A 27,224-nucleotide genomic window follows, 5' to 3' on the forward strand; every position below is an offset into this window, starting at 1 on the left:
ATATATATATATATATATATATATATATATATATATTATTTTTTGTTATTATATTATATTATATTATATTCATATATGATATATTATATTATACATATATATATAATATAATATATCATATATGAATATAATATAATATAATAACAAAAAATAATATATATATATATATAAAACAATGAAATTTTCACCACAAGATTGGGGGTCATAATAAGTTTGTTTCACTGTTATATATATACGATAATTAACCCTTCGCACTCGAGATCATTTCAACTGTAAATCTAAAATAATTTTGCCGACTTACACGATTTCCATTTTGTAGGACAAAGTGCATTTTATGCATACGAAATTGAGTCTCGCGATTCATGCAACGGTTACACTTTTAATAATGTTAAAAAATCAGCCACTAAATATCGCCTATCCCCGAATTGTCCGCAGGAATCCTGCTGTGCTTCGTGGCGGGCATGTACATAAACTGGAGATACCTCGCGTTGCTTGGCGCGTGCATTCCGATTCCGTTCATGATCCTGATGTTCATGATCCCGGAGACACCGAGATGGTACATCTCGAAAGGAAAAACGAAGTGCGCCCGGAAATCGTTGCAGTGGTTGCGCGGCCGCGACACCGACATCACCGAGGAGCTGACAGCGGTCGAGAAATTGCACGTGGAGAGCGAGAGGAACGTGTCGCAGGGCGCCTTCATGGAGCTGTTCAAGAAGAACCATCTGAAGCCGTTCATGATCTCCCTGGGCCTGATGTTCTTCCAGCAATTCTCCGGAATCAACGCGGTCGTGTTCTACACGGTCCGAATCTTCGAGGTACTAAACCGCAGTCCAATTATCCAAGCGCGAAAATCGAGCGCGTAATAAATGGCTCGCCAGTGTGCCAAGTAAACGGTCAATTATCACCTAACGCTCGTTAGTTAAGCCTAATCACGATCGTTTGTCAACAGGACGCCGGTAGCAGCATCGCGAACCTGTCCGCGATCATAGTCGGGATCGTGAACTTCATCTCGGCGTTCGTCGCCGCAGCCGTGATCGACAGACTCGGCAGGAAGATCCTGCTCTACATCAGCGCGGTGTCGATGATCCTGACCTTGATCACGCTCGGAGGCTTCTTCTACGTGAAGGACGCGCTGCGCTCGGACGTGTCGACGATCGGCTGGCTGCCGTTGGCCAGCCTGATCGTCTACATGATCGGCTTCTCGCTCGGATTCGGCCCGATCCCCTGGCTGATGATGGGCGAGATCCTTCCGGTGAAGATCCGTGGATCCGCGGCCAGCGTGGTGACGGCGTTCAACTGGAGCTGCACGTTCGTCGTGACGAAAGCGTACCTGGAGATGGTCCGGCAGATGGGCGCTTACGGCACCTTCTGGCTGTTCGGCACGATCGTGTTGATCGGCTTCGTCTTCGTGATATTCTGCGTGCCGGAGACCCGCGGACGATCCCTCGAGGAGATCGAGAAGAGATTCACCGGCCCTGTCAGGCGAATGAGCGCCGTGGCCAACATGAAGCCGATGCCTATGGCCTTTTAACCTGTTCCTTTCTGTGGACTCGATAACTAGCCGATCACTGTGTTCGATGACCGGTCAGCAGGGTCGACGACGCGTCGCCTGGCCGAGGACCTCGAGCGTATCACATAGTTCCTTACATTATCGAGCGACAAGGAAGCGAGTCGGTTAGGCGAACCTTCTTGAAACGCTGCTGCTTCTCTTTCCGCGAGACCCCCCCTCCTCCACCCGTTTCTCTCTACCTCTCTCTCTCGATCATCGGGGATCGTGGACAGAATCTGGGGCCTTTAAAACGAAAGCGGGCCGCGTATCGCGGAGCTCAGGCTCGCGGTTCCTTCGACACGGCTATCCCGGATAGCTGGATACAACGAAATGATATTAAAACGGAGCAACGACGACGGGAGAGGAGGGGCGGGTCTCTTGTTCGGATGTCGGACGTCGCGCATAGTTGTTATATTTTTGTTATTCGATAGTTCTACAGGGTCTACCTCAAATTAGTAATTGCGCGGAAGGTATACGAGTAGGGTAACAAGATATGCGAGTTATTTAATGAACGCGCGCGGATGCGAGAAGATAATTGACGACGCTTCCCCCCCAACCCCCGCGGCGCGATGTTCGCGCGTTGATACGGAGAAAACGTGTCTCCCCCGATGTCTTCGACGAACGGCGACGATATTAAACGTTGCCGAACGCGTGACTCGCGCCCGCGCCGTCGCGTCAGCCACACTGTACATACTTGTCGCCGTCAGCGGGTGCGTCAACGGACGATTGCGCCATCGGCGAACCAATTAGATCGTAAGGTATGCATAGTTAAGAAACAGAGATCAAAATAATACGCGTTTATTTTTCCAATGTCGTTACTGTTGCAACCGGCGCGGAAACGGGCGCAACCGTGACCGCCGAGGCGAGCGCGCCGCGACGCCATTCGCCCCCCAGACACGCGTCCACGCGGATTGTTGCCTCGGAAGTTGCCTTCGAGGATCGCGAAAAATCCGATCGACGTCGAATCTCGCGTGGTTGAGTTGCACGAGCCGATTTATCGCCGCCCCCCGCCCCCCCTATCATCGTCTAGATCCATGGGTGAAAGCTACCCTCGATCCTCGTCGGGGTCAAGAACCTAGAGAAACGTCTCTAAAACTGTTGGACGACCACACGGCGACCCTCTGCGGTTCGCTAAATGTATTTTTAACTCGAACTTCGAGAGCTGTTTTCGCCGCTTGGACGTAGACAATAGATGATAATAGTATCGAATATTTTTATAGGAACTATACTTCTTGCACAAGGTCGTAGAAATTGACTTGGCAACTCGACCATCTTCCTCCGTAGTTAAAATTTATAGCATAGATTTATATTGTCCGCACAAGACAATGTCAATTCACGTTTACACGCGTTCTCTCAGCCGTGTCACCCAGCCGTGTCCCGGCCATCGTGGCACCCACCAGGTCGTTCGCAATCCTGACGCGAATCTCTTGCTTCGAATCTCACTGTGCTTCACGATGGGACGGATCAGCGACGCGAGACATTCCTATCGTACGGTTCAACGTACGATACCGTATAACCCACGTAACGCAGGTACCAGATACAGTGATGTCTCTCGAATTGACGCACAGATTGCGCAGAAAAATGGACGATTTAGGAGGAGAAGATACGATTATTCGAGCCTTGCGCGGTACATTTTTATTGTTACTTTTTTATCTTTAATTAAACAAAAGATAAACGCAGTAGCGTCCGCGTTCGAAACAAGCTCTTTAGCTTACCGATTGTTTCCGCTTTCATCAAGCACGAAGTTCGAACGCGTTAAGGGATGGTGATAGTCGCTAAGGGCTCTTGGTCGTCCTCGCCCCTTCAAACGTCTAGGATATAAAAATCTTAAAATATAATTAGCTTAACCCTTTGCGCTCGAGTGGTGACTCCGAGGCACCGCTAAAAAAATGTTTATGTCGCATGCCAAAATAATTCTTACATCGACAAAATTTAGATTTGAAAAATTGTTAAAAGTATAACTGTTGTATAAGTCGCAAGACTCAATTTCACACTCGTAAAATGCGCTCTGTCGTATAAAATGGAGACAGCGTAGGCCGGAAAAATTATTTTAGATTTACAGTTAAAGCGGCTTCGAGTGCGAAGGGTTAATATTTCTCAGCCGATTATCGAACAAGCGCTAATCGATGTCAAAGAAATGATGGCGCGAGGGGCACAGTTTCGAAAATGCGCTCTGTCGTATAAAATAGAGACAGAAAAATTAAAAATAGGTCAGATAAATTATTTTAGATTTACAGTTAAAGTGGCTTCGAGTGCGAAGGGTTAATATTTCTCAGCCGATTATCGAACAAGCGCTGATCGATCGTATTTGTCAAAGAAATCGCGGTGGCGCGATACGTTTTTATAGTTACGAATTGTCAACAACTATAAAAACGAGCTGCAAGGCTCGAATAATCGTAATCCTCTATTCCTAAATTGTCCATTTTTCTGGACAATCTGAGCGTCGGTAAGGGAGACATTACTGTATCTCTTGGAAACCCCTTGTTTAGTCGAAGTTAACGCGGTGCCGAGCTATAGCTAGTTAGGGTACATTGTGCTGGAGCTCCGATAGAAGCTATCCTTTACCGCAGCCCTAACACAAAAGTGCCCTCGGGCTTGGACACGAATTGGTCTGGGAGCAATGTACCATAGAAAGAGAATAGTTTTTTGAAGCCAGCTGCCACCGGGGCAAAGATCGTGGCCGTGCCTTCGAGGATCCCGCTTGTACAGATCTCAGAAAGTATCGCGGGACTCGCGAGTGAAAATGTTTCGAAGAGGATTGTAAACTTCTTAAGACTATGCCGTCCGGTGGAAAATGCAAAAACTATCCGTTGTATGCCGGTGGTACCACTTTGGTGCTATTTTAAAAAAACTGAAATAACATTTGAACTATATTTCTTGGGTGTTAAAAGGCAGCAAACTAACTATATAGCATTGTGCTTATCTAACTAAAAATTAAGTACGAAAATTCTTGGACGACATATCTTAATTTTAGGAATTTATACTACCGCCATCTTCGAAATTTTTGTTAGAATCTAAAATTTCCAAGCTATTATGCCGGCGTCAAACAAAAGTGCCATGCAAAAACTATCCGTTGTATGCCGGTGGTACCACTTTGGTGCTATTTTAAAAAAACTGAAATAACATTTGAACTATATTTCTTGGATGTTAAAAGGCAGCAAACTAACTATATAGCATTGTGCTTATCTAACTAAAAATTAAGTACGAAAATTCTTGGACGACATATCTTAATTTTAGGAATTTATATTACCGCCATCTTCGAAATTTTTGTTAAAATCTAAAATTTCCAAGCTATTATGCCTTATGATTAAGAATCATATCTAAGATCTGCGAACGGCATAGCGTTAACATGTTCCATGCACGTGTGTATTATGTACGGGGTACGACGAACAATCGTTTCTGAAAATCCTAGTCTTCTGTGTCGAATAGTTTTTCAGGCAGTTGTTTGTGTACGGCACGTGTTTGCGCGTCGAGGTCGCGAGACAGATTGTTTCAGTAGCGTCTTCTTTGTTTAATAGCTCGCCGCCGACGTTACCTCCGACTATGCGACGACCCATTGTCAGATGCGCGCGTTATCCCCTTTGAACCGTAACGCGTTGTCGGACTTTATACTTTTATTAGTGTATTATACATATTTTCTGTGTTTACGTGACGTTCACTTGCGCCGTGCGCCTCCTCTGTCCGAGAACTATTACGGTGCTTGCCAAATCTTCTCAGACTCGAACAAGGAGAATTTGTTCGAAAGCGTAACCGGCGCGTTAAGTTTTTATGTAATTTATAAGTTATTCGAATAGAACGATTCTCACGAGAACCCGTTGTCCCCGTTCTCTTATCTCCTCGCTATTCTGCCACCCACCCCCACCCCCACCCCTTTGTACAGATACCCGAATGGAAAACATATTAAAGCCTGAATTTTACGATCGACGATTTACTTATTGTTTCAACGATCGGAGAGATTTCCGATTAATAATGTAAATTAGTCGTGACGACATTGTTTTGCTGGCGGGTCACGAAGTGTTAATTGGCAACACTCGGTGGTGCGAGTCCGTTTGGACCCGAACGATGAGACAGGGATCGCAGAAGAAGATTTTTCATCTTTAACCGTTGTAACATCGTTTCGAATTTAACCAATTGGGCCGTTTATTTTGAAAGTGGCATAAGTCACTTTGTTTTTAAGTCGATATATTTATGGGTTTATTATATATATATAATATATATATTAAAATTATATATATGTATATGTATATATTAAGGGGGGGGGGTCGATATATATATATATATATATATATATGTATAAGGGTTTAAACACGTTTAAAAATATGGATGCTAACTTTCGAGAAGATTTACTTGTATTTGTTATCTCAGGATACTGATATTTTTCTCAGTATAAATAATTTCGTATAAACATTAAGAAATCATCACTTTTCATTACGGTAAAGTGAATTATACCACTTTTAAAACAAACGGCTCAATTGTTTCGCTCGAGACTGTAGCGTCGTAACTGTTGTCAATGTTTTCTTTTCGAAATCGGTTCGAACTGTACAAATTTTAAAACAACGCAGAATAAAATGGATGGCAAATCCAGCGAAGTCATAAAGTCATGAAACAGCATCGTAATTTCAGACTATTAACTTTATCGGAGTAATAAAATCATGAAGAAATACTTCATAATCTTCGAATATTAATTTAACATCCTAACGTTAAATGCGCGTTGTCATTAAATTAGTGTCATTTAATATCGATTGCTGAAATTGACAAGATCACATCGTAAGATATAAAACTTATTAAGCGACTAAAAAAATCGCTATTAATAAAGCTGACCGTTTTTTTACGAACAAAATAGATTGGACTCGTAAAGTGTGCACAATTAGAGCGGCGGTGTGTATGGATTAAATGTAATCGATGCAGCGGAAAACGGATGTAACGCGACACAGACGCTTCAAGAAATTAATAATTTTGCTAATAAAGTATTCGGTTCAGTTATATCGTAAAGAAAAATGCAATGGATTTCGTTGACCCGGCAGCATTTACATGTATTTCAAAGATAATGAGAAACGCGCGCATCATCGTTCATCGAAGCGCTCATGCATTTGCGTATTCACGTGATGCGTTTCACAAGACCCAGTAGAATATCAAACAATCCTTTCCTTTATGTTCTTCTTTTTTTTTAGAGAGAGAGAATTGGAAAAAGGAACAATGCGTTCCACCTAACCTATGAAACTGTGCGGTATGGGTATACACACTTACCCATCACTTGAACGCGGCAAATCGCGCAGGTGTCGCACTCCACGTCCCAGCTCCACATGGCCACGGCGTTCCATTTCTTCAGGATAAATAGTTTGTCGGGCTTCACGTTCTCATTATCGCTACGATCACCAAAATCTTGCTCCGAGTCAGCCATCCCAATTTGTAGGTTAGAAACGACAGCGAAACACGAAGCTTTTCCTGCACGGACGAAATCCCGATCGTTATGGAATTGCTGTGCGCGCGTCTATTCAAACGATACCATCGTCCACGCAGATTTGAAATTTGCACGTTTTTTTTCGTCGGATCGCGAGCTATAAACTAGAGAGGCACAGTTGTATAATGTACGAGCCTGCGCTTCAAAAGTGTTAATTTTCGTCTGTACATGCCAATAAAATCGTGCGATAATGTGCCGGTGGATGTCAAGTTGGTGGCCGAAGGTAAGTCGCTACTAGTACAGACGATATTTGTAAACATAGACTTGAGATAGAGAATACGATGTAGCGGGTGTAGATACTGCAGGTTCGTGTAAATAATAGTTTCTTATTTTATCGACAATATTAGTTAAGAATATATTATATTGAATATATATTGATTTACTATATAAGAATATATATTGAATATATATTCTTCTATATATTTTTGAATATATATTCAATTTAGGAACAATTTATGTATAGGAAGTACAGTTTTTGTTATTCCTATCAACGAATTCTTTTGATCAAATTAACGCATCGAGAAAAACCTTTAAAGATGAAAGTCGAAAGTGTTTGACCACAGAGACTTCGTCTAATTATTTGCCAGTGATAATTATCAGTCGGTAATTTGGCAAACAGTTTGATCGTTTTGCATGGAATGGCGTTGTACGGAGACTTGTATATCGTAAATATGGCGGATTAGACTTGTTATGTTTGAATAATTTGTACTAATAATTAAGAACAAATTTTTAAACCATCCAGGCCACGAATTAAAACTGGAGAATCACACTTCATGACAGATTTCAGTTTGTAAAGAAATGTTCAGGGCACTTCGTGCACTTCCATTATAGCTGAAAGACCACAGTATGTATATATATAAATTTGTTAAAAATGTTATCATTTTTATGATTTCTTTAATGCAAATATTTATTTTTCATATGTATAAATATTACTTTACGTGTCATAACCTATTCAATGTAAAGGCTGTATTTCCAAAAAACAGTTAAGCTCAATTTCGCTTCACATTATACAAGTAGCTAAATTTTTCGCAAAAACGACGTTTCGAAGAAAAGGATTTTTAGTGATTTTCCAAAACATGCATTTAGAAGTCCAATCAGAAATTATTCTTACCGCTTTCACCATATTTACGGCACTGAAACTTCTATACAGCGCTGTTATGCGTAGTGGCAAAACGCACAAAGTGTTCAACCTCGTCTGTGTCGCTGCGCGGTGGCAGCACTGTACCGATCGCGCCAAAAACCTGGGCGTGGACATTCTCATTTTTTCCTCGAAGGCATGGAAATTTAACCACAAGGCCATGCTTTTTGTAACGTGTATTTTCCGCGAATTTAACCTCTAACTGATAAAAGAAGTGTATTTTTGTGTACTTGGAATTATGACCGCGTACCACGATGAAGTAGAAATCGAGGACTTCGAGTACGACGAGGACGAGGAGATGTACTATTATCCGTGTCCTTGCGGCGATCAGTTTCAAATCTCGAAAGAAGAATTGGCAGCCGGGGAAGAGGAAGCAACATGTCCGTCCTGTTCTTTGATTATTAAAGTAATTTACGACAAAAAAGCGTTCGCAGCTAAGCTGGAAGAGCTTTCGAAGAATAAGAAGAAAGAAGCAGTGGCTCAGGAAGCTTAAGGTAAACCGATTTATTCATTAACATTCTGTAACGTTGACATAGCAATTTTAAACAATTATTTTTCTTTTATGAAAGAAACAACACAGGTCTGTAGGTCAGTCAATCCGAATGATTAGCTATTAGTTATCGTCTATTAACCAAGTAAACAACAATTTATTCTTTCAGGTTGAGTTATCTCGTCTGAAAAAACTCAATAAAACAAAAATGGCTAACCGAGGAAGAGGCAGGGGTAAGCCGACCATGTCCATCAGCGCGGACCAGCTAGGCTTTTCCAAAGGAGAAGCTCTGCCTCCGCCGGTTCTACAGCCTCCGCCGAAATATCCGACGCTGGAGCACAAAGCGTGGCCTCCTACCATTAACAAGGAGATGAGTTATCTTCTAGAACTGAAGAGAGAATTCGCTGAGTACATGAGGGAATCGCAGAACAATGTCGTACCACTGGTCGTTAAGAAAGACATCGAAAGGTATTCGGATAGATATCAGGACCTAATAACGGATAAAAGTAGTTACGAGATCAGATATGACTGGTCTAGAACGCCAATGGAATTGAAGCCCCAGCCGAAGAAGCGCAAGGGGCAGAGTGGTTCGTCCAAGCCTGAGAAGAAGCAGAAGAGCGTGGACATCGAGACCAAGTTGCAGGAGCTGGAGAAGAAGGAGACCTCGCAGCCCAGCGACGCGGAAGAGGAGGAGAAAGAGGACGAGGACGCCGAGGATAAGGACGACGAGCATGCCGAGGACGAGGAGGAAGAGCAGGACGAGGAGATGGACGAGGGAACGGACTATGTGAACAATTACTTCGACAACGGAGAGGGTTACGACGACGAAGACGATAACTTAGACGATGGACCTATTTATTAACATATAATTTTTTATAAGAATCAGAAATTCCTTTCGGTTCTCGATCACCGGACTAGGATACTTACAAGCTGCTAGTTGAGCACTGCACGGCAATGTGTATATACTCTTCCTACCTCACTCTCTCTCTCTCTCTCTCTCTCTTTCTCTGTTTTCCCTTGCCTCCTATCCTCCTTTCGCACTCCCTCACTCTCACTCTTCCTCTATTTCTTACCAAGCTTTCATGTGTACAGACAATAAATTATATAACAACGATAAACAATGAGATCTTACGTAGTATCCGTCCCCGAGAAATGATCCATCGGTGAAACTGGCATCGAACGATGATGACGCGCGATCAATGAAGGATGAATTGAACGAAATTAAGAGCCCAGGGTCACAGGAAGCGTCGGCGTGTTCTTTATTACGAGTATTTCAGTTTCTAATATATAATATATATATATTTATATATATATAATATATATGTAATAGCCATAATAATCTGCAATTATTTGTAATAAATGATCCGTCCTCTACGATGCAATCGGAGAGTAAAAACGCAACATCTGGACGAGAAAGGGGATGCGCAAAAGTACCGTAGTGTCACGTAATGCTTACGTAATACGCTCGCCATGGTTGTGATGGTGGTGGTTCTCGAATGCGAATCCGTTGCTCCTCTTCTTCGTCTTCATCATCATCATCATTATCATCATAATCTTCTTCTTCTTCCTCCTCCTCTTCTGCTTCTTCTTTTCCACCTCGTCCTCGTAACGTCTCTTCGTCGTTTCGTGGCATCCATCGTTATCGAACGTAAGTTCGCGGCGTAAACTTGTAATGTCGGCGGTGCGTTGTCCCACGGAGTGTGCGCGAGGGATTGCTCGACAAAGAGAAAAGAAAAAGTTCGTCTCGCGGAAGAAGAAGTCGGTTCCCTGAAATTTCCAGCCGCCGGCTAGTCGTCCAACACCCTAACCGATTCCGTTTATCGTCGATCCCGATTCCGCGGAGCTCGGGCGGCGCGAATCGAGCGAGCGACTCATCTCGGGGGTGAAATATATATATATATATATAATATATTAATATTAATATATATAATGTATATAATATATATTATATTAATATAATATAATATATATATTATATATATTATATTATATTATATTAATATATTAATATTAATATATATAATATATATATTTTATATATTATTTTATAAATATATATATATATTTTTTTTCTCTCGGTTTCTAGTTTCTTCGGTTTCGCTTTGGAGCTCGACCGGGGTGGTCCGGCGCGTTCTCGACGAGACCGCGGTTATGGCAAACGGTACGAGCTCGATACTTTCTGGTTTCCGGGCTGGCTGATCGTCTCGACGACAACGGGAGGATCTATTCGTTCGATGCGCGCGACACGCGGCTCGGTAGATCGGTGATTCGTTTTACAGAAGCGTGTCGTGCAAACGCGAAGAAACCGAGCGCGTCGCGTTCTATCTAATAATCGAAACTGGGAAATTGATCTTTCGGAGAAGCGACGCGTGAATCACGTGGCAGTGGAAATGTTAAGCATTTTGTATATCCGACCAGAATCGTTTGTGGAAGTTGAAGAGAAAGGAGGGGGGAAGGATATGAGCCGTTTATTTTGAAAGTGGCATAAGTCACTTTACCGTAATGAAAAGTGGTGATTTTTTAATGTTTATACGAAATTATTTGTACTGAGAAAAATATCAGTATCCTGAGATAACAAATACAAGTAAATCTTGCCGAAAGTTAGCATCCATATTTTTAAACGTGTTAAAACGCGAACCCTTAAATATATCGACTTAAAAACAAAGTGACTTATGCCACTTTCAAAATAAACGGCTCATATGATAAAATTTCATTTTTGTCGAGGTTCCGAGTACGCTACTCTCTCCCAATAATTCTATATACGAGGGGAATATAACGGTATCAAGTGCTTCGACCAATTCCTCTTGATAGTCTTGATGCTTGGAAAGCGAATCAAACGGACAACGTACAATCGTCGTCTTCTTCCACGCTATTTCTCTATAGATTCGAATAACAGAATTATCTCATATTTTTACCTGAGCGTATTTTTACCATAAAGCATACCACGTGTTATAGCATCACGCCAGCACAATTACAATAATAAAAAAGAATGCGTATCACTTTCGGCATGTACCGAACGAACTACTAAGAGAGTTATGTTATACGTATATGCTATAATTAGGAAAGAGAGAGAGTGTGAAAAGGAGAGTACGAATTACAGTAAATTCTCCCTAATTGACGCTCAGCTTGTACGCAAAAGTGGACAATCTGGAGAGAGGAGATACGATTGTAATTAAATTAAAATTAGATTAAAATAACCTTGCGGTGCGTTTTTATAGTTACCAACTTTTTATAGTCAACTATAAAAACGAGCCGCAATATAATAGAATATATAAATATATATTATATATTATATATTTATAATAGACTATTAATAGACTAATAATAGTCATTCATAAGGTCATTCATAATGATTATTCTCCTCTTCCGAAATTGTCCATTTTCGTGCAAAATCTGAGCATCGATTAGGGAGAATTTAACCGTGTTCGGAAGCAAACTATATAGGGAGAGAGTACCGTATCTTCGTGAGGTGTCGCAGTATCGTTGAACAGGCATCCCAGGGGGTTGTTTTCAACTTTATTTATTTTATAAATCCAGGACACTGAAATCGATTGATCGTTGGATAAAAGTGTACAGCGCCGCGTGGGAAACGTTACTTCGATTAAAGATACGATGATTGGCGACATAAAGCGTGGTTAAAGTTACGTCTGAGAAACCTACATTTCGTATGCATCGACCAGCTAATACGTAGATCCCGTGAATCCTAGCGACCACCCTCTCGATCCTCGCTCGCTCGATCCAATCGTCGGCGCAGCGTGCTCGCGAGACACGAGAGAGAATACGCCTGTTTCCGATCCCGAGGATTATTTGATTTCTCTACACCGACGAATTCTGCGAGCCTGCTCGAATCGCTGCGAAGAAGAAAACATTCTTTACGAGGCGATCGTCCCTATCCGGCGTTTCGTTGTATCGAAGCTAACATCGCCGCACCCCCTCGTCGCTGGATCTCGAACCGCGATCGGTCCCCCGAAACGCAGCTTCTCTCCCATTCCCTTCGATCCCCGTATCCCGAAACGAGCCCCCGACTGTCCCCTCCCCTCCCCTCCCCAACCCTACCCGTCTCCCCGTATTCGTCCCTGTTCGTTAATTCTGTATTTTGTCGCCTCAAATTAACCGTCGTTGTTCGAACGTCAGTTTCACTCCGGCCGCCCATCGTTCCTCTTCAATAATATATTTTACGTATAATGTATATAGATATATTTGTGTATATATACTTTGTATATAATCGTCGCAATTTAATATAGCACGACCTATCTATGTATAAGTAGGCATTAAAGACTGAGGCGAGAATACAGGCGAAACCCCGAACATTATTTAGTCCCACTCGGTGTCGGTCACATTTTTTCTTTCTTTTTTTTTATTCAGTTTTCGTCGCGAATACGAGAAACGATCCTCCCCCGACCGGATTGTCTCCACGAGATTGACGCTGCGCTCGCGCGCGACGCGAAACTACCGTAAGATTTTTAGCTCGCGGACGACGCGATTGCGGGAATTATTACAATTACGATAGTCGCTTCGTTTCTGCGCTTTCATTCGGCCTTTCTGGCACTGCAACAATTTTCACTCTTGTCCCCGTTGTCTTGGGCGCGACTCATCGATCAGGATTAACCAATGAGAGAATCAAGGAAGAAAACCGTCCATGTCTCGACAACCCTTTGCTCTCCAATATCGATGCATTTACGAAGCGACTATCGTGATTGCCAGGTCGCCAGGTCGCCTTTGATCGGATACATCGCCGCTAAGCCTTCGATCTGTCACCATGTACCGATTGCGGAACAATTACGATAGTCGCTTCGTTTCTGCGCTTTCATTCAGCCTTTCTGGCACTGCAATAATTTTTACTCTTGTCCACTTCATCTTGGGCGCGACTCATCGATCAGGATTAACCAATGAAAGAATCAAGGAAGAAAACCGTCCATGTCTCGACAACCCTTTGCTCTCCAACGTCGATGCATTTACGAAGCGACTATCGCGATTGCCAGGTCGCCAGGTTGCCTTTGATCGGATACATCGCCGCTAAGCCTTCGATCTGTCACCGTGTACCGATGACGCCTGCAGGCGTACGATGTTATTCTCGACGGCTACGGCAACGCGACCGTCAAAGGGTTAGAGTCCGGGTCAGCGGAAGTCAGCTTTCCCTCGTTAGCGTCTCCGATCGATTCTAAGCTGGATTGGTATTGTTGATTCGGACAATCAGCACGCTGCTCTCGATAATGTCTCGACGTAACGGACGCCGACGAGGGAGAACCACGGGAGTTTTTCGGTGGACGCGCGAGCGCAGATCAACGATCGGTCGGTCGCGTCGTTCATCCGGATCGGTCCACGCTGTGGATCGTGCTCGCCGATCGAACACGATCGGCCGTGTTCGAGGCTCGTGGTTGATTAGAATCGAAACGAAAAAACGGTGCTGCGCTGGGAGAGAAAAATCGAAATTGTCGAGCGTGTTCTCGCGCGCACGGAAAGATCGTGCTCGGACGATCTAAGCTGGCCATCGACCATCCTGGATCGTCTTAGATCTTTCCGCAAGGGTTCGACGTTTCCTCGTGCTTCGCTCTCCGCCTTTTCTCGTGTCGTCGGATAGAAAATGCGCGCGCGCGCGCACGCGCCCACGCCCACGCACGCGTGCGTGCTCGGAGAACGTGGCCAGCACGTTCCCGCGGGTCTCTGCCGCTCTTCTATTATTTATTTATTTATTTTATTTACTTTTTTTCGTTTAGCATTTTTTTTCTGACTTTTCTTTTTCTCAGCTTAAGGCCCGTTGCTCTGGATGGTCTCGCGCAACTTCGCACCTCGGACTTGATCACCTCCAGTGATCCAAGGTGTGGACGAGAAAAAGGCTTGGAACACGAACAGGTGAGAGACAGCGGTTCAAGAAGGAAACGCTGGAAAAGTACGGTAAAATCGTGATCGAGCTGCTACCAGTCGGGGGGGAATACACGAACGCGGCTATTGATCCATTCTTCCAAGCCTTTCCTCTCTGCGTCTCCGGATTTCCGTCGTCGGGGAACGCCTTTCGCGCGCGACACGCGATTTCGATGAAACGTTCCGCGCCGGGTTCCCTTTTTTTAACCCTTTGTCATTGGAATTCCTTCCGAAGGTCCTCAGAGGACTTTATCGAGACCTTGTTGGTAATCAACCCCTTGCCGTACCATTTTCTTCACAATTAAAACGATAAGAACATTTTCAATTGTAATAATTTCTTCGAACAAAAGAAGAAAATTTATATTTATCGCGTGTCCACATTCACTGCGACGATTAAAATATTCATCGCAAGAGGACATAATTTTATTCCGGCTGAAAAAGAAACCGGAATAACATTGGTATTTAATAGGATATTACTAGAAATCTGCATTAACGAGTCTGACTCGTTGAAGTACGGCGAGGGGTTACTAAGTGGAAATTATTATTTGAACAACCTCGAAAGGCGACGGTCGCAGAAAATTAAGTTTATCATTTTCTCTATAACTTAACGTTTCTCTCGATCAATTCATCTTCAGATCAGCGACGCTTTCGCAACAATTTCAAGGAGAAAAAGAGAACCAGTGTATCGGCAATTGCCTTACATTTCTTTTCTTTTCGAAACATGAAGTCATCGTTCAAATCTTTTAACCGTTCGAGTCTCAAGCAGCGCGATCGCGCTGTGTCAGATCTCGTGTCGCGATCAAATTTTAGCGACGCAGGTACATCGCATAGCTGCTGCTTTTTTCATTGTTCTATTTTTTCGTTTCGTTTGTCGATCTCGACGAGCGCCATCGCGCCGCTCGGTTCTCTTCGCAATCAATTAAGACAAGCGCTATCACGCTGTTCGGCATTTTCCGACCGTGTTTCCCGAATAATCCCTGGGACTCGAACGGTTAAACCGTTTCGGCTCGTTTCGCGTTAATTTGTTATTCACGCTTTCGTCAGAGATCACGGTTGAATACCATCGAAATCGACGACGCGCGAGAGACAAGCGCCCCGACCGGACAAACAACGAAAGGCCGCTCTCCGATCTCGCGGAACTCGTTAGATCATGTTCGTCGACGAGGATACTAATTTAAGGGGATGAGTGTGCTCTCGTCCCGGTTGTGTCGGCTACTTCCCGGTACAACGTTTTTCTTTTTTTTTTTTTGGTGTCTCGGAAACAGGAACACACACACATACACGCAGCGTATATGTACTTCGAAATGTGCCGCGGCCTTTTCTACACACGGGTTTCTAAATCGTTCGCAGAAAGAACATTCGCATGGTTTCGCGTTTCCCGGTAACGACGTTCTGGAAATCACAGCTGGAATCAGCTTCGAAATTCAGATGGGCAGTGTAAGCTTCTGCGAGGTGCTTCGTCGGACTCTCGGCTTCTGCTTCGTCGCTTACACCAAGCTGTTCCTCTAAAACCGGTCCCCGGTCGCGTGTTTCTCAGAGATGGGCACGACACTCGTTCGATTAAAACGCGTCGGTACAATGATCGGAATATTTAGCCGAGACGGTTCCGTCCTGATGCCTAAACCCTTTCGAGACTCCAGGTGCAGTAACGAAAGCATTCGAACAACGGGATCCTATATCGTATAATCGACTGTTCGCAATTCGCGTTGCTACAGTCTCGCACGATCCAATGCCCGCGGCGCGTGCACAATTTTGGCCAGCCTAATAATTTCGCATTCGGTTCGGCTGTTCACCCTCGTGCATCCCTTTGGGCCGATTCAACGCGTTCGCTATCCGCGCGTTTGCCGCTGGTTTTAACCCTTCGCGGACGAGTGCCGGCGAATAGCCGCCCAAGTCTTTTCACCGTTGCGGACGAGTGTCGGCAAATAGCCGCCCAAGTCTTTTCACCGTTTTATTTTTATTTTTTTATTCATTTATTAACGCTATGCCGTCCGGTGGCACCACGCCGGTGCCATGCAAAAACTATCTGTTGTATGCCGGTGGCATTTTTAAAAAACTGAAATAACATTTGAAATATATTTCTCGGGTGTTAAAAGGCAGCAAACTAACTACAGCATTGTGCTTATTTAACTAAGAATTAAGCACGAAAATTCTTGGACGACTTATCTTAATTTTAGGAATTTATATTACCGCCATCTTCGAAATTTTTGTTAAAATCTAACATTTCCAAGCTATTATGCCGGCCGTCACACGAAAGAATCATATCTAAGATCTGCGGACGGCATAGTGTTAATTATTAATATAAATTTATTAATTTAACCGTAGGTTCGTAGAACGAATTTCAGTTTGCTGAGTCAGTCTTTCAGTGTCGCTACCAAAGAAACCAGCAAAGTTCTGCACATATTTTATATAATATTTTAATTTAACATTTTTATTTGGTATCCAATACCTGTCGTCCACAGCGACGCTCGTCCGTCGAGCGGCTTTGTCCGCAAAGGGTTGATAATCGCGCGTCGATGTCGATCGTGAACCATGAATAATCGCGCGCGACGCGCGGCACAGCGAACGCGAGAAATCCGAAAGCAAACTTACTGTTACAGAAATCGTCTCGAATCGAATCGAACACCCGTCGGGGGGTGTCCGACCTAAACAAAGCGACGAAATATTGATACGCGACGATCGACCGATGCACGAGGGTCGAAAGGTCGTTTCAATGGTGCGCGTCGCCGTCGCACGATATCGTATAAACTATGTAAATGCGAATAAAGTTTACATTAAATTATTGCGCAATAAATACGTCATAATAGTAACAGTAACATTAGCGATAATAATTTATGATTATCCTACATTCGAATACTTTCGTTGCCCGGTCGCATTCACCATCAAGTCCAAACTTGCAGTTCGTCTATTATGCAGGAAATGTTTGTGCATTTCGCCTTATGTTTTTTTTTGTGTTTTTTCTCTTCTTCCATTTTCGTTTTTAAACATCGTTTACAATTCTCTAACGAAGTATCATTTTTTTTTTTTAGCGTAAAAGCGAACACCGATTTAGAAACTAAACCTTAAGATTAAAAGGCGTTCGCGTGACGCCAGATCGCGAAACGATGTGAAAACCAGTATTGTTGGAAAATAAAGATCGTCGAGGTTGCGATGGATTCGTGGGATTGATAATAATCGACCACCGGTGGTTCATCTCGCACCGGGGTAAAGATTACAGCCGATTGCCCATCTCTGCGCACAGTTCTCCTCTGTCGTTCAACAAGAAACAAAATTCAGGGGCGATCGATTCGCACGATCGGCGAAATTCGTCGAATCGGTGGCGCACGAGACTCCCTCCCCTTAAAACTGTGCACGGTGTAACAATCGTACGTGCGCCGTCGACGACGACGTGCCACCCACGGGCACCATTGTGTTTACATGGAACGATCCGCGCGCCTTGGTCGGCGTCGCGATCTAAACATTTAGACTGCGGAATGTTTTTTTCTGTTTTTCTTTTTTAGAAAACTCGCGCGTTCTCTGCGGGAATGTATCACAGTCGCTGCATGTCGATCGATCAACGAGGAGAAAAGAATTTCGTTTCAGCGTGTAAATAAAAATCTCGGAACGCCAAGAACAGATTCGTACCGATTCGGACCGGTTCCCCGGGCCGTTCCTCTGCACGGAATTTGTAACAATGATTGCAAAAGCAGGCGATTCGCAGATACATAACTCCTAACAAGCGTGCTCTCTCAAGCGCGATCTTCGGTTTCTACCGTTGCCGTTTTTTCTTGGTGTTGCGATTTTTATTCGCGGCGTACGACCCGGTTGCACGAACGGAAATTGAACGATCGATCAAAAGCCCGTGGAAATGTTTAATACGGCTAGAAAAAACGCCGGAGAATGCACACAGAATAATTATCGGCCGCGTCTGCGCGCCCTCGAATCGGGTTTACAAGCTTTCGCGAACCGTTCGCCAGATTTTGATTCGTCGCAGCTTTGATCGATCTCTGCCAAGAGCTCCCAACTTGCGCCGCAGATCTAGGAACTCAGGGCCCCACGATAAAATTGCTATCTCGCTCTCTCGCTCTCTCGCTTTTCTCTTTCTCTCTCTCGAACGAATACTTCAAATTAGAAAATTATCAACGATCTTCGAAAAACAGATGAACACGCGATTTGAACAAGTTGGGAGCCACCGATGAACTCAAACGAATCCGCAGTCCGCCGATAACAATTCGCGCGACAACGTCTGCTCGCGTAACGATCGGATCAGCGATCGTAGATCGATGGATCGCGCTCTCCGCCACTGTCCCGAGTGAATCGTCCCGCAAATAATCTCTGAACTCTCGCAACAATTTCGTTGCTCCTGTCTGCCTCCGACCGTCCCGCGCAATGCGTTATCGCGGCGGGAACACAGTCGGCTGCGATAATAATTCAACACTTATCACAATAGATCGCGTTTACCAAGGAGCGGAGGGTGTGTGGTAAACGCGTTGAAAACAGCCTTCGATATTCGATACGCGTTCGCTAAACCGAAAATTCTGTACTTGCCGGACAAAATTTGTCGGCGACACTTCCTTTTTTTCTTTTTTGCCCCGAATTACAGATTCCATAGTCTCGTGCGCTCGCGCGGCCGACGATGCAGTCGTTCGTCGAACTAATTAATAAAAACGTTCCATCGAATTTTCTATATTTCCGCGCACCTTATATTCGGTTGACGCGTTGAACGCCCAGCGTAAATCGGTAGAGTTTCTCCCGGCGCCACGAAGCAAAAAAAAAATATATTAAAAAAATATATATATAAATGTATTGTCCTGAGTGTCCAGAGTCACTCCAATTACGTTTAAAATGTTTTAACGAATTCCATCGTAACTAATAAAATATTATAATATTGTAGAAACAAATTTTAATATAAGTATAATTTGTTAGTAGAAGACTGCCAAAACATAGCCGTCACCCAGATATGGGTGACGCGGTGTTCAACGTGTTAAAGCAATTTATTTAAAATTGCTTCAATATATTTTATGGAATATATTTTAAAGCAATTTAAAGCAATTTAAAGCAATTCAGTTTATAAGCAATTCACTGTTAAAATTTCAAAGTAGATCATATCGAAAGATGATCAAGCAAACGAGGGTCCTTGCCGCCAGCTAGGACCTTGGAAGTCCCCAAAATCGACAAACCCGTACAATAAAACACGCACAATTAGATTGTGTATTTTTACGCGTTTGTTATGCTCGTAATCATTGACCTCAGTATATATAATAGAATTCGATTAATTTTGATAATCCATGCGGATCTACAGTTATGGCGATAGTGAATTTAGGCCCCTGGTTCAAAGAAGGAAGAGATCTAATTCGATTAGAATTAAAACCTTGTCATTGGTCGGCCAACCGACTGCATCGTTACCCCGAAGCGCAGTTAGGAGACGCAGAGGCGGACCTTCTAGCTGGATCATACGACAATCGTTTACAAAAAACCGACTAACGAACAATGACAACGGGCAATCGGTATATGCGTCCGATCGGTTACAACATGGACACTGGTCAACCGTTCGAAGGATCCGCCGCTGCGCGGATGCGTGTCACGAATAAACTATACATCGAATTAAAGCTAGAGACTCCTCCGATCGCTTCTCACGGTCCCTCCATATCCGGCGATTTGTTTCCGACGCGAATCAAACGGATCGGTGTAAGCAGGACCTAATTAGTCGCGCTCCTAATCTCGAAGGGGAGGGGAGAAAAAATACCTCCACGCTGCCGGAGTAAACCGCCGAGCCTGACGGATCGATCACAGTAATGTCTCCCTTACTGACGCTCGGATTGCCCACGAAAATGGACAATTTGGAAAGTGGAGACACGATTATTTTAACCTTGCGGCTCGTTTATTATAATCGTGGACAATTTCGCGACTATAAAAACAAACCGCGAAGCTCGAACAATCGCGTCTCCTCTTCCCAAATGGTCCATTTTCGTGCGCGATCGAAGCGTCAATTGGAGAGACATCGCCGTACTTCGTCAGCCGGGCCACCGTCGATCGAGCACCGGAAATTGTTTTTCAAAAAAACGAAAATTACGCCTGTCGCGGAACACGTGGCGGAAGTTGAGCAGCGTGGAGGTCGAGGGAGCAAGTTGGAGGCGGGTCGAAACGGAAGTAGAAGGAAGAAGATAGTAGATATCTCGGGATGCAGCCGGTCCTGTGTCGTTCAACGACCGCGTTTAACGGGCCAATCGGTGCCGAGGTCGAGCCCGGACGCTTCCGGTTGTCGGGACTGTCTCTTCCCCGGGTGGAAAAGAGAGAACGAATAACAACGAGGCGTAGGAACAGTATTAAAATTTTTCCCTCGGGAGGCTCGCGTCGATCCCCGACGAGAAACGAGAGCTCGAACGCGGATCACACCAGCTGAGATTTATGCGATCGAGACCCGCCCTCGCTACCGATCGGCCATCCTGGCCTTGGCAGGCCTAGCAGCACGGTTCTCGGATCAATTGATCCACGATCTTTCGAAATCTTCACGAAATCCCGACGATCCCCCGCGTACCGGTAATCGTCGTCGAGTCCCTCGTCAGTCGTTCGCATCTGTGATTCGCTTGTATCGAGTGTTCTTTTATTCTTCTTCTTCTTCCTCTTCTTTTTTTACGTTTTTCTGAATTCTTCTTCTTCTTCTTCTTCTTCTTCGTCTTCTTCTTCCTCTTTTTTTTATTCCCTTAGCGATGTTTCTTTAATTATTAGAGTTATCGTTAATCGTTATCGTTATAACTGCTTCACTACGGTTGGTTGACTCTTGGACGTGGATCTGGATGGAGTGTGGTGTACCGGTGTGTACCAAATGCGCGCGTGAAAGAGAGAAAAAGCTCCGTCGTCTCTCGGTTTTCTCCTTTCTGCCCCGTTCTCCTCTTTCCCGTTCTCTACTCCGTAACCGTCGCGCCTTTCCGTACGAGGCGCGACGGCCTCTCCTCTGTCCAAGGTCCTCGCTAAGGATCTCTCTTTGTTTGCGTTCGTCTCCCCTCCTCTCGCTACTTTCGTCCTTTGAGCAACGCCATTTTGTCCGGAGATACGCCATTCGGTATTCTCCTGTTCGCTCGTATTATCTCCTCCGACGAAATCGCTCGAATTACTATACTCGATTCAACACCATCCTCGTAAAAATCGATACGGAACAACGGTTATCCGAATGTTGTTATTATAATTATTGTTACTAATTGTATACGTTACTATAGTCGAGATGTTGATCCATGCATTATTTTTTCTCGCAGCATGTTAATTGAGACGTTCGATTTGTGCAATTTCTTCGGAACAATGTATGGTATCTGATACAATTTAGCGATAGAGAGCAAGTTGCGTTTTGAACATTCCTGTTTCTGACACATTATTGTTCTTTATGGGCTTATATCGCAAATGGAATGTTACTCAGAGGTACGTAATAAATCAGGCAAGATACTAACCCTTTGCGCTCGAGTGGTGACTCCGAGGCGCCACTAAAATATGTTTATATCGCATTTCAAAATAATTTATACATCAGAAAAATTTAGATTTGAAAAATTGTTGAAAGCATAACTGTTGTATAAGTCGCAAGACTCAATTTTACAAGCGTAAAATGCGCTATGTCATATAAAATAGAGACAGCGTAGGTCGGAAAAATCATTTTAGGTTTACTGTTAAAATGGCTTCGAGTGCGAAGGGTTAATATTTCTCAGCCGGCTATCGAACAAGCGCTAATCGATCGCATTTGTCAAAGAAATGGTGGCGCGAGAGGCACAGTTTCGAAAATGCGCTCTATCATATAAAATAGAGACAGCATAGTTCAGAAAAATTATTTCAGATTTACAGTTAAAGCGGCTTCGAGTGCAAAGAGTTAATATTTCTCAGCCGGCTATCGAACAAGCGCTAATCGATGTCAAAGAAATGGTGGCGCGAGGGGCACAGTTTCGACGGGGATGGTACATTTTCGAAAATGCGCTCTGTCCTATAAAATAGAGACAGCGTAGGTCGGACAAATCATTTTAGATTTACAGTTGAAATGGCTTCGAGCGCAAAGGGCTAAATCGTTTCGTTCTCTTCAAGAAATGGATTTTCATCTTAGCGGTGCTTTTTCAGCAGGAGGATAGTAATTCGGACGATTCCTGTATACATAGATCCAAGTACACGCGACTCTCGAGCCTGGTTCGGCAAACATTCTTTCTCTCGTTATTCGCGAGATAAACACTCGAGAGCGTAACATAATCGCAGACTAGCACCAAGTTTCGGTCGTTGATCACGCGAGGCAAACGCGTTTGTTTCCGCACTGATTTCTCGGGCTCGATCGTAGCCGAGGGGAGGAGGATAAATTCAGCGGGCTCCTCTGTGTTCCTCAGCTTCCGGTTCCCGTGTCGGTTCCTTCGCGAACTACAATCGCGTCACGTGTGAAAAAACAAACACTACGCCTCACTACAGTAATTCGTACCACTTGCTGCTCGGTTGGTATCCGGTTCGCCGGTGCTCGAGGGAAGGTACCGGCGCCTCTTCCTCGTTACCCAGAGACACCCCGAAGAGAAGCCACCCGATCGCGTGGACTTTAGTTTCTTTTTTTTTCATCTCGAAGAGACTGAGTCTGGGAATTACCAGTAGAAGGTTTCTCGAGCTCGTCGGTTATAAAACATTAGGATTTACGTTACTTCTATCAGCTAGAGTACGACGAACAAATTAGTTATTGTCTCTCTTGGGTCTTCAAGATTGATGCCGAAGAATCAATTTTGGTTCGGTAGATGTAACCGTTTCGGAAAAAAAAGATAGTCGTTGGAAAGAAATGACTCGATGCATGGAGTTCTAGGAAGAATTCTCACGTCTAGAATAGAAGTTAATTAATAGAAAACGGTGCCTATTATACTGCAGAATATTGTACACGTACAAATGATCGATAAGTTACAAAAGTGATCGTGTGATAATTTAATGAAACGATTCGCGCTACCAGTCGCGGTGATAAAATAGAAAATGGATTTCCAAAGTCAAAGCGATCACGGAACATTCTTATTCGTAAGTAAATGCTTTTTTTTATCTCTAGCAACCCTTGAATCGTTCACTTTTAAGGGACGTTAATCGGCCGAAAATATAACAGACTTAAGAGAGCTCGGAGAATCCTCTTTTATTTTTTTCCCTCGATAAGACTCGGTTTTTTAAAACTCTTTACACGAAGATCGCAACAACGGTTGTTCCTAATTTGTCTCCGGTGTCTCTGGCAACGTTAGGGCGCTTAGGAATGGAATGGTTCTCGGTCTCCGGGCCGGCGAACTTCGAAAGAAACGAATCTTTTCGCGGCGCCGTCGACGACGTCACTCTTCGACGTGTTCTCTCTTTTTCCTGTTTCGTTTCGTTTCGTTTCGTTTCGCTCACCGTTTCTAATTGCCATCGAGGATCGATTAAACGGAGGTCGTCGAGAGCGCCGCGATCACATGATCCGCGAGTGCGATACCGATAATGTATACGTTCATACGGTGTAGACGTGTATAATTGTTTTCCGTATATAGACTTATATAAAACGCACGAAAGCGGCTGAAGGCTATGTCATCCTTCCCCCTTGTATTTATAGCGACAAGCCGTACCTTGTTTCCACGCGATTCGACACGCTGCTCGCTGTGTCTCGTCATCGTATTATACCATCCTCCTCTCTCTCTCTCTCTCTCTCTCTCTCTCTCTCTCTTTCTCCCTCTCTCTCGCTCTCTCTCTTTCTTCTTCTCCTCTATCTTCCTCTCTTGACTTCTTTTTTTCAATTTTTTTTTCTCGTTTTTCCTCGTTTTATTCACTTTTTATCAATGGAAAAAGAATTCGGGCTTAACTACGGCGGATCCCTTGAGATCACTTGAATATCCTAGAAACATTACTGACTCGCGTGTGTACGTCTAGGTGCGTGTCTCTCTATGTATGTACCGCATGGCATCCTTTTTTGTCTATGCGTCGTCCGTTTGTCCGTCCGTCCGTCCGTCTGTCTGTCCGTCCGTCTGTCTCCTTTCCTCTCCGTTTTGACTCTTGTGTACGTGTAGAGAGCGATCCGCGTGTGTCCGTGTACGTCGCCCGGTTCGATCCCCATCCAACACGATCACCTCTTCGTCTCGTCCCTCGAAGAATCGCATCCGGTCGAAGGACCTTCTCGAGTCGCTCCGACGATCTTGGCGTCCTTCGTGCGGTTCCTCGAGAGCTGGCACGAGACCGACGCGTTGCCTGCACGCACCGTCTTCCCTGTCCTCCTCGGAGGACCCGACCTTCTTCAGCAGGTCGAAGAAGCGTCCTTATAAAAACCCTCTCTCTCCTCCTCCTCCTTCTCCTCCTCCTCCTTCAACGGTGATCCTCCAACCTCCTCCGATTCCTCGCTTCGCCCTGCGCGCGGATGGTTAAATCGCGCCGTCGACTTCCGGTGTCGGTGGGGGGCCGCGTCAACGAAGGCAAAAGAGACGGGGAGGAGAGGAGCCAGCGTGATGCCTCGTCCCCGACGGCGGAGAGCGAGCTCGATCGTCAGGGACGGGGGCAGACGAACCACGAAAGAAGCTTGCACAGGAACCTCGGATCGTTTTCTGTTCTTTTCTTGTTTTCGTTTAGTCACCTGTTCCTCCGTCCATCTATCCCTCCTCCAACCTCCTCCATTCCTCCGGTCCCGAGGACGTCACTGCTTGTTCCCCGCGCGAGCTCTCGCTCTAATTCTCGGAACCGCTGCCCTTCCCCCAGAACTTGTCGAAGCGGTTTCGCGCCTTCTCCAGCACCTCGCTCGCTGCCGAACGCTGCGCCGAGCCTGGCACCACCGTCGGCGCTTCAAGGACATGATAACCACCCACGCTGCTGCCTACGACCCCGCCTCCGCTGCCTCCACCGCCGGCGCCGCTGCTGCCGCCGCCGCTGCTGCTACCGGTCGCAGCCTGCGGTGATTCCGCTTCTAAGATACGGTAGCCCGGCTGCGGGGCCGTCGACGACGACGGGGTCGTCATCGTCGCCGTCGTTGTCGCTTGGCTGACGTCCTTCTTTCTGTCGTACTCGAAACCCGGGTCCTCCAGGCATCTTAAATTCGTCCCGACCACCGGCTTTATCGATGGCTCCGGCCGGGGATCCGCCTTCGACTCCTCTGCGCCGCCCGATTCCTGAAAATTCACGATTCGGTATCACTATACGTGATTCGGTTCTATGTGAAATCGGAGTGGACTTCGTTAACACTTCCGTTATTCTTCTTCGAGGAAAGCGATAATAAGGAGCGTTTTCGTTACGATGGTAATAAAAATATTCAGGATCAAATTCGAGCATTCTAGAACATCGTTTCGTTTACTAGAACTAGATGTCTCACTACTTCCAATGTGTATTGAATTAATTATTAATTTCACTCTTCTCGCGACGATATCACCTTATCGTAAGAAAAATGGGACACTTTGACCCGAGCGTGACAGCGTAGAATAAAGCCGCGACTATTAAATGTTTCCACGAGTGCATAAAATTTTCCGTCCATTTACGGCAGCGGCATCCCACCGAATTATTTGCCGCAAATGCAAAATAGAAGAGAATCTAAACAGATTGTTTACAATGTTTAATGTTGATAAGAACTTCGTTTCTAAGTGTTTTGAAGCGCGTCTCCGGATCGATCGTCGGCAACCACCGCGCAAATAACATGACCGCGCACCATCGTTCCATAATTAATAGCGCACCGAGAATCCGGTAAACAAAAAAATAAAGATGAACGAAGTACCAGATAAGCGGAGTACGTAGAAAAGAGGAAAGACCAATTAAAGTACAGATAAACGCAATCAATAAAGAGCAATAAAAGCAAGTCGGTCGTACGGAGGAAACAAATTGAAACCAATAATAAGGAGCGTTGTCGTTATTATTCAGCGGCGCGAGCCGAAGTAAACGACACTTTTTCTTGGGATCGAACCGGACGAACATTCGCGGAACGGTCGGTCCTTCGGGGTGGAGCCGGCAGCGTTCGCCAGGGACACCGGAAGTCACGAACGGGAGAATCGAATTCCAAGACGCTCCGACCGCGAGGGGCATTGAGCCGCGATCGAAAAGTTTCCTCGTTTCCCCGTGCCATCCGTCTCGCGTCAAGTTCGAGCCGCCGCTACCGAGCCGAGGCGAACCAACAAATGGATCAAGGTTGCCGCGGCGTATCCTTGAAGCCGGTACGCGAGGAGAAACGGTAGCGGCGGAAAACGTAACCGCGACCGCGCGGTAGAAAGTTTCGCAGTATAAAAATCGCGGCGCGGCACGTTTTTCGATTCATAGCGCCGCGTACGATCGTCGTTTATCAAGGATCTATCCGATCGACGCAAACGCGCGCTCGTGCTGGCAATAAAGCGCCGAGATTTCCGCGAATTGTGAAGTAGTTCCACGATCGAGTACTCCTTTTCGTTCCCGGCAGCGTCTATGTTTCATTTATGATGGGTCAGAGAAAATATTGGCTTGTCGAAATCGTCATCAAGAGTTGTCGATCAATGGGAAATCGCGGCTAGCTTTCGATAACGCAGCGCTCTAATTCCGAAACATTGAGGATTGTTTCAAATTCGACTTCGAAAACGAATCGACCTATTGTATATGTGCAGGCTGTCCCATAATTATGTTACCACCCGGAAAGGGGTGATTCCTCAGGTAATTAGAAGTAACTTTTTCCTTAGCGAAAATGCAATCCGCGGCTTTCTTTACGCGAATTATTAACGAAAAACACTGACCAATGAGAGACGAGATCAGTTGGCGGAACTGGGCTTCCTGCGCTCATTCGGCCGCCTCGCGCCAGCCGAGC

The 27,224-nt window shown here is 44.9% G+C and overlaps 5 protein-coding genes across 26 annotated transcripts in view; 3 read left to right on the plus strand and 2 right to left on the minus strand.

Annotated features, from left to right (window-relative positions):
- Positions 1-5,473, plus strand: part of Tret1 (trehalose transporter 1) — a 29,425-nt gene extending 23,952 nt beyond the window's left edge. For both annotated transcript variants that reach the window (XM_033485343.2, XM_033485345.2), the window contains 2 exons: positions 436-815; positions 950-5,473. In XM_033485343.2, the coding sequence (XP_033341234.2) occupies positions 436-815; positions 950-1,531 (962 nt within the window). In that variant the 3' untranslated portion in view covers positions 1,532-5,473. The remainder of the gene's footprint in view (positions 1-435; positions 816-949) is intronic.
- LOC117229139 (Regulator of cullins 2) overlaps positions 1-10,537 on the minus strand; it is a 48,259-nt gene extending 37,722 nt beyond the window's left edge. Inside the window, exons 1-2 of the mRNA XM_076523668.1 lie at positions 10,095-10,537; positions 6,797-6,994 (exon numbers count right to left, since the gene is read on the minus strand). Of these exons, the coding sequence (XP_076379783.1) occupies positions 6,797-6,994; positions 10,095-10,110 (214 nt within the window). The 5' untranslated portion in view covers positions 10,111-10,537. The remainder of the gene's footprint in view (positions 1-6,796; positions 6,995-10,094) is intronic.
- On the plus strand, positions 8,222-8,642 carry Dph3 (Diphthamide biosynthesis 3). The gene has a single exon (XM_033485360.2). It carries the CDS (start codon positions 8,387-8,389, stop codon positions 8,639-8,641), a length of 255 nt encoding a protein of 84 aa, XP_033341251.1. The 5' UTR covers positions 8,222-8,386; the 3' UTR covers position 8,642.
- Positions 8,847-9,759, plus strand: Polr3G (RNA polymerase III subunit G). The gene has a single exon (XM_076523667.1). The coding sequence runs from the start codon at positions 8,847-8,849 to the stop codon at positions 9,498-9,500; it is 654 nt and encodes a 217-aa protein (XP_076379782.1). The 3' UTR covers positions 9,501-9,759.
- Positions 10,538-12,142: 1,605 nt separating the features above from the next.
- LOC117229125 (uncharacterized) overlaps positions 12,143-27,224 on the minus strand; it is a 180,054-nt gene continuing 164,972 nt past the window's right edge. For all 21 annotated transcript variants that reach the window (XM_076523634.1, XM_076523640.1, XM_076523651.1 and 18 more), the window contains one exon: positions 12,143-25,578. In XM_076523634.1, the coding sequence (XP_076379749.1) occupies positions 25,141-25,578 (438 nt within the window). In that variant the 3' untranslated portion in view covers positions 12,143-25,140. The remainder of the gene's footprint in view (positions 25,579-27,224) is intronic.

This window comes from Megalopta genalis, chromosome 7 (genome assembly GCF_051020955.1).
Source record: "Megalopta genalis isolate 19385.01 chromosome 7, iyMegGena1_principal, whole genome shotgun sequence".
Lineage (NCBI taxonomy): Eukaryota > Metazoa > Arthropoda > Insecta > Hymenoptera > Halictidae > Megalopta > Megalopta genalis.

What these genes read in the sequence shown, in the direction of transcription:
- Dph3 (XM_033485360.2), top strand. Translation starts at nt 8,387, where the DNA reads ATGACCGCGTACCACGATGAAGTAGAAATCGAGGACTTCGAGTACGAC.
- Polr3G (XM_076523667.1), top strand. Translation starts at nt 8,847, where the DNA reads ATGGCTAACCGAGGAAGAGGCAGGGGTAAGCCGACCATGTCCATCAGC.